The sequence below is a fragment of the Perca fluviatilis genome, chromosome 18 (assembly GCF_010015445.1).
Source record: "Perca fluviatilis chromosome 18, GENO_Pfluv_1.0, whole genome shotgun sequence".
In the NCBI taxonomy this organism is placed as follows: domain Eukaryota; kingdom Metazoa; phylum Chordata; class Actinopteri; order Perciformes; family Percidae; genus Perca; species Perca fluviatilis.
This window is the reverse complement of record NC_053129.1, coordinates 15,844,652-15,852,196: the sequence shown is the minus strand read 5'-3', so window position 1 is coordinate 15,852,196 and position 7,545 is coordinate 15,844,652. Positions and strand designations below refer to the sequence as shown.

Sequence of the window (7,545 nt, the reverse complement as noted above, 5' to 3'; positions counted from 1 at the left end):
ATGGAAATGAAAACACGCTGTAGAGGGGCAGAGAGAAGCAACAGAGACGTGGAGAGAGTGTGGGAGAAAGAGAGGAAAAACAAAGCCCTACATTGTTGACTGCTGCACTTATTGTTTACGAGCCCACTTGGGATTATGAGATTCAGAAAATGTGTCGACTTTTTGAGTTATACTTATTGTAAGCAGCTGTGGACAGCGGTCTGTAGCCACATAATTGAAGGGGAAATGTAACTGAGAGGAAAAGGATTTTGGGTAAAAAGGCGGAGAGGAGGAAATAGGGGAGGTGGAGGATAGAAGGAGGCAATGTGAGGAAGTAGAGTACAGGAAAAATAAGGAGAGTGGAGGAGAGGACAGAATTGGTCCTCTTGAGAATTTCCTATCTCAATGGATCAAAGTATGATTGGTGAAAGCCAACAGAGGGGGCGCATGGATAGCTCAGTTGGTAGAGCAGGCACCCATATATAGGTGTTCACTCCTCGACGCAGCAGGCCCAGGTTTGACTCCGACCTGCAGCCCCTTTGCTGCATGTCATTCCCCATCTCTTGTCTTCTGCTGTCCTATCAAAATAAAGGCTGAAAATGCCCAAAAAATAATCTTAAAAAAAAAAAAAGCCAACAGAGGACATGCAAGGTTTTTTTCAGGCTCAGTGATTGGGTAATTGGCTGAAAAGGGAGGGCCATGTAGACAAAATGTTTTTTTTAACAAGGCATTATTATCACTTTTGATAATTTTTTAGAAAATAGTTTGAAAAAAACAGTGGCCATCAGAGAATCCATGAAACCCAAAGTGATGTCTTTAGATCTCTGTGAAAAAATTACTATCAAAATACTTTTTCTTTCTTTCTTACCACCACTCGTCATTCAAACGTCTTCCTCACTTTCCTCCTAGTTACTGCTGTTGTTGCCTGTTTTTGTATATCTGGAATGAATTATGATGTATCAAAGTGTTTGATACATCATACACACACACACTGATAAATACAGGCTCTCTGCTCCTACAACACACATTGATATGCAGGTCAATGAACCTGTGTTCTTATAATCTTATATGTTTATAAGAATTTAAAAACAGAGTGTTTTCATCTCTCTGCTGCTGTGGATACGACACAGATTGTTTAAACTCACCCATGTGGTGTAAACACTCCCTTTAGATACAGGAGCACGCTGTTGTATTCTCTCCATTAGTCCCATTTTTCATACTGATATCATGCTTCATATTGATATCTTAATGTGCTGCAACCGTTTCATTTGATATTAAAAAAAAACAGGCTACCAGAATTATAGTTTGTTTTATCTTCACTGTGCTCCTTGGAAAAAGGCCTGGCTGAGGTTTAGTTTGGGCTTAATAATTCATAAGTGCCTTGAAATCCATCTGCAATGCTTTTAAGCTTCAAACTTTCCGGTGTTCTTGTTATTTCACCCACACTGCTGAGCTGTCCAGGGCTGAAACAGGGATTAGATCACTGACCTGATGTTGTGGCTTTATGAACGTCATCATTATGTGCCTGAATATTCCTTTGCTGGGACCAATAACTTCCTGAAGTAAAATGATGGATTATCATTTTATGCGTACGTATCAAACAAACAAGATATAAACGTGTAAATAAGAGAGCTTTAGAGGTGTTGGACAGAGCCAGGCTAGCTGTTTCCCCCTGTTTCCAGTCTTTATGTTAAGATAAGATAATCACCTGCTTGCGATAGCTTCATAGTTAGCATGTAGGCACTGAAGTTTGAGCCATCTTCTCATTTAATTCTCAGCAAGAAAGCGAATGTTAAAATGTAATCCCAGCTGATGAAGCTTATTTGTGATTGTCTGTCTTCATTACTACAGTTACACAGAACAAGGAACCACACTGTAATGCTAAAAAGTGAAAAACATTGTGGGGTAATCAAAAGAGAATAAAAAGCGAGATTTGTATGATTAGTTTTCTGTAAGCATACACACACACACACACACACACACACACACAGAGGGGGATGAATAGGAATGACGCCTACCTTGCCTAAACCCCCTTCCATGCTCTCCATCACTATGGTTACAATGATGCAGGTTACCGTGGCAGCCAAGCCAACCCCTCTCTCACTCTCACACAAAGGTGCATGTGCTTTACCGCACACACAGACATACGCAGGCTGTGACGCTGAAGAGTTGAATTGTAGTTTCTTTAGCTAATTCTGGAGGGAGACGGGGATGTTGAGCTGTCGTCATTTCTGCATTAAGCTCTGCCTCCATCACTTTTCTCCCATCATCCCATCATTTCCACCCTGTATTCTTTCTTATCTGTCTTTTTATGAGCAGATGATGGAGGAACACATCTCCCTCTCTGATCTGTTTTCATTCAAGATCTCAAAGTTAAATAAATATTTGAGCAGAATCATTTATGACGCCATTATCAGAAACCCATACATATGAGGATGCATCAGGAAGCATCTTATGTGTTGCTGACAGTGCTGTTTATGTGGCTGTTATTGTCATATCTTGTTCTTGTGTAGGTTCCTTATTGGTGGATTACATTCTCCCTGTGCGTATTAGGCTATGCTGCCACCTAGTGTTCATACTAAAAACTGCCAGGCACGATTGTAATTATGGCTGTCTTGATGTTTTGTTGCAGATTACTCAAAAACTGGACTTTCAGGATGATTCGCAGATCAAAATGGGGGTAAGCAAGATTCATCCAGTCACACCTTCAAAATACATGTAAAGGTCATGTTTAGTTGGAAGGAAAAAGAGAACAAGCAGAAGGACACACTGGAGGCATGAGGAATGTAGCTGAAGGTAAGTACGATAAAATAGATAATGTAGTCCAAATATAAATCTGTGTCAGTAGCACTTCCTGAAGTATTTAGCCTGAAAACCAACTTCCTTCTTTTGGCTTATGTGAATGTGTGCACACACACCTGCATTAGAGTATGTTCACCTTTATCCCTCTTGGGGATGTACTCAGACTTCTAAGTAGTAATCCCATTTCTTCTAATCCAATCCTCCCTCCTCCCACCCAACATGCTCTGGCACACACAAACACACACACACACACCCGTAGCCTACATTCTCTCATGTAGACCAGCAGCCATTCATGTTGTTGGACTACTGCTGTCGTTGTTTTGGATTCACACTCATAAAACGCCATGGAGCCTTCTCCCTCAAGACTACACCCAGCGATACCTTGGTAGGGGCACTGTATGATTGAGTGTGCTAGAATAGAGAGGACCATCTGTAAGGTCTCGGTACACAGCGACGTGTTTACAACATGTCTAACAGAGCTAAATAGTACTCCTAATCAGGCGTACTGGCTGTTTTCATGTATTAAATTTTTATTCCAGCTTCATTTGAATTTCGTCACCATCATTACAGTCATAATCAGCATTTAACTGAGTAGTTTATGAGGTCCTAATGTCACAATTAGACTGTTTACTCTTTTCAAGAATGCTTTTGAGTAATCAGCCAAAACAAGATTTAAAAGTTCTCAAAGCTGGTTTCTAGAGCAGTTCTTTTTCTTTTTTTAAAGCGCAGTCTAGTCTGAAGATGACAAACAAACCAGGCTAGCTGGTGTTTAGCGGTCTCTGAGGGTATTAGCATGAGCTCAGCTACTTTCCTGCCTCAGTCAAACCCACACCCTAATGGCTGTCTGAACAGGGCGAGAATAGAGTCCATGTGGTTCAGGTAGGCCGCAATAAAATAAAGTGAAGGCTAGTTGTTTTTAAATGCATGGTTTATATTTACAGCTTCAAGAGACACACTGGAATTTTTCCAATACTTTTAAATACTGCTTTTCTTCCCTTCCACTTCTCACTGCTGTTCATTTTCAATATGAAAATAACCTGGAGAAAATGAGGTAGAAGGGGCGCCTGGGTAGCTCACCTGGGAGAACGTGTGCCCCATGTACAGAGGCTTTGTTCTCGCCGCAGCGGCCACGGGTTCAATTCTAACCTGTGACCTTTTGCTGCATGTCAATCCCCCTCTTTCTCCCCTTTCAAGTCTAAGATGTCCTATCAAATAAAGGCCTAAAATGCCAACAACAACAAAAGAAGAAGAAGAAGCAAAAAGAAAGTACAGGAGGAATGAAACTAAGACAAGTTAATGCACCTTAGCATCATAAATGTCCACTAAAAAGTATATAGATAAATACCGGTAGATGGAGCATACAAACTAACAAAGATGATTTTATATATTTTATTACATAGTTGTGTATGTAATTATCAAGTCCAGTTTGCGAGTCCAGTAAGACCTCAGCATTCTCCCAGTCCACTGATGCCCAGACTGTGACAGAGCGAGGATGAGCTAAGCAGTTTGATGGCCGCCGGCAGGAGTAATCTCCTGGGTCTGTGCTTGTTGAGCTTGTTAGCATCTCACACTCCAGCCCCAGCCCACAGCAGCACAGACTGGTGGAACATCTGGAGCATCTTGTTGCATTGAAGTCTTCTGAGCCTCCGCAGGAAGTAGAGCCGGCTCTGGCCCTTCTTATAGAGGGCCCCTGTGTTCCCAGCCCACCCCTGTCTGTCATCCACTCACACAAGGTATTTATAGGAGTGAACCACCTCGACATCCTCACCCTGGATGGATACAGGGGTCAGAGGCTTAGTCCTGTGGAACTCCACCATTAGCTCCTCTGTCTTGATCAGCTGCAGATGGTTTAATCTGCACCACCCAACAAAGTCAACAGTAAGGCGGAGAGGGCAGGGCCCTGAGGGGCCCCTGTGTTTCTCATCACAGTTCATGACACGCAGTTCCTCAGTCTTAACAAACTGGGGCCTGCTGGTCAGGTAATCCGTTATCCAGAACACAAGTGGAGTGTTTACCTGCATGGCCTTGAGCTCCCAACAGCAGATGCTGTATGGTGTTAAAAGCACGGGAGAAATCTAAGAACTTGATCCTCACTGTAGCACCTGCCTTATCCAAGTGACAATAAGCCCAGTGTAGCAGGTAAGTGATAGCGTCATTCACTACAATATTCTCCTAGTAGGTAAACTGCAGGGGTCCACTGCTGGTCTAATGACAATGTCATGCCAACAGATATCCTATTGTTTAATAGTTGCAGTCATTAGAGCTCTGAAACAATTAGTTGATTTATTGTTTAAGTAATTTATCAAAACACAAGAAGCCGTACTTAGGCACAGTGGTGCTTTGGGCTAAACGCTAACATCAGCATGCTAACATTCTCCCAATGAACATGCTGATGTTTAAGCAGGTGTGTTCACTGTGTGTTAGCATGCTAACATCTGCCAATTATCACTAAACAAAAATACAAGCCAATTTAAGACATCACCTTGCACTTTGGAAAATTGTGATAGGCGTATTTCACAATTTTCTAACATTTTATAGACTGAAGGATTACTCAATAATTATAAAAGAAAGAAAAGGATTGTTAGTCGCAGCCTTTATAGTCAAGATGTATCACAATAAACACAAACAACAAGTTTACTCCCGATTCAGACACTGTATTTAAAGTTGTTATTCACGTCATCTGTGGTCACAGCAGACGTTTGACTTGGCACAGTAGGAAAAGCACAGGTGTAACTAATTAAATTAACGATGACTCTATCCAATTAACGCGTGCCAGTGAGCCGACGTGCAGGGCCTTGGCACCGGCACACCTGACTGGAATGCAGCCCATTATTAATGTAATTACTTACATCTGTGTTTGACAAGCCGAAATGTCAGCTGTGTGGGAAAAGGTCTTTTATCTCTCCTCCAAGGGTGTCGTGCAGCGCATTTCCTGTACAGGCTGCAGTTAATCATCTATGAAAGGAGACTTTAGCAGCAAGCAACGACTGTCTGCCGCTAACTACTGTCATCAGCGATAGTTTTCTGGGTCATGAGGGAAAGAGTTCTAAGAGAAGTGGAAATAGAAGAGAAGAACAGTTTTTGTTAGCTTTGGAAGACACACAATGCATAAAATAATGATGACGTCTTTCCAATAAAGATCTCCAAATGCAGAGCTTTCTAGTCAGATTAAAATCACCGTCATAAAGGTTTATGTTTCTCTTGGTATTTATAGTCTTGTTTTCTCTGTTATTACCTTGTTTATTTAAAGCAAACATACGCGGATGGTCGATGGAAGATGTCTCAAAAGCCAAAAGTCGTAGAATTTCATCCACTCCATTTATGGCTGTTATATATGTAATTGATTTTGGTGTTTTACATCTGCCAAGGTTGTAATTTCAGCTTTTTTCAGCAGCCAAATGAAGAAAAAATTAAGTAATTATGTAAACGTGGTGGCAGGAAGATGCAGTATATACATATTACTATTAGGATATAAGTACTATTCAATATCAGTAACTTAAATTACAGATAAAACCGGTTCTGGTCCTCACTCTTACTACTGCTTCTTTCAAAAAGCGCACGTTTCATATAAAATTAAAACCCTCAAACCCACAGGCCATTATTAATAATTATTTCACTCTCCGTCTCCTCAGGTTGTACTGCAGAATCTGTTGATGTGCATGGTGTGCTTCTACTCTCTCTACTACATCGTGGTCAGTCTCTGCATCGCACTTCTCAGGTACATACACAAAAACTGCAATAACAGAGTATAGTTAGAATAATACGAGTTGAAGTAGATTCTTTTTTTTTTTTTACTATTTATAGTTTGTGCACTGTATCTGTTTCATCTTCTGGTTTGTCGCTAGGGTTCATGAGATCAACAGCTTGTTGACTCCATTTGACTACACAACACAACCGTCATGGCAGAACCCCAAATACCTCGGTGAGTAGCATTGGTGGAATGTAACTAAGTACATTTACTCAAGTAGTCACATTTTAAAGTACTTGTCGTTTACTTGAGTATTTTAATGTTATGCTACATTATTCTTGTACATCCAGGAGTGAGGTTACGGCCAGTTCAATGTAGGTTTATAGCTACAGATATTGAATTGTTGATGCTAGAATGCAGAGGTGGAAAGAACACTAGAATACTACACTCACCTAAAGGATTATTAGGAACACGATACTAATACCGTGTCTGACCCCTTTTCGTCTTTAGAACTGCCTTAATTCTTCGTGGCATTGATTCAACAAGGTGCTGGAAGCATTCTTTAGAAATGTTGGCCCATATTGATAGGATAGCATCTTGCAGTTGATGGAGATTTGTGGGATGCACATCCAGGGCACGAAGCTCCCGTTCCACCACATCCCAAAGATGTTCTATTGGGTTGAGATCTGGTGACTGTGGGGGCCATTTTAGTACAGTGAACTCATTGTCATGTTTAAGAAACCAATTTGAAATGATTCGAGCTTTGTGACATGGTGCATTATCCTGCTAGAAGTAGCCATCAGAGGATGGGTACATGGTGGTCATAAAGGGATGGACGTGGTCAGAAACAATGCTCAGGTAGGCTGTGGCATTTAAACAATGCCCAGTTGGTACTAAGGGGCCTAAAGTGTGCCAAGAAAACATCCCCCACACCATTACACCACCACTAGCCTGCACAGGGGTAACAAGGCATGACAGATCCATGTTCTCATTCCGTTTCCGCCAAATTCTGAATCTACCATCTGAATGTCTCAACAGAAATCGAGACTCATCAGACCAGGCAACATTCATTCACA

The 7,545-nt window shown here is 41.4% G+C and overlaps 1 protein-coding gene across 2 annotated transcripts in view; it reads left to right on the top strand.

Annotated features, from left to right (window-relative positions):
• The window catches only part of tmem244 (transmembrane protein 244), a 78,495-nt gene that overhangs the window by 67,444 nt on the left and 3,506 nt on the right, over positions 1-7,545 (top strand). Inside the window, exons 3-5 of one of the 2 annotated variants that reach the window (XM_039781052.1) lie at positions 2,612-2,659; positions 6,414-6,499; positions 6,627-6,703. In XM_039781052.1, the coding sequence (XP_039636986.1) occupies positions 2,654-2,659; positions 6,414-6,499; positions 6,627-6,703 (169 nt within the window). In that variant the 5' untranslated portion in view covers positions 2,612-2,653. Of the gene's footprint in view, positions 1-2,611; positions 2,660-3,004; positions 3,167-6,413; positions 6,500-6,626; positions 6,704-7,545 lie in introns of those variants that run through there. The other variant, XM_039781051.1, reaches the window with a different exon arrangement.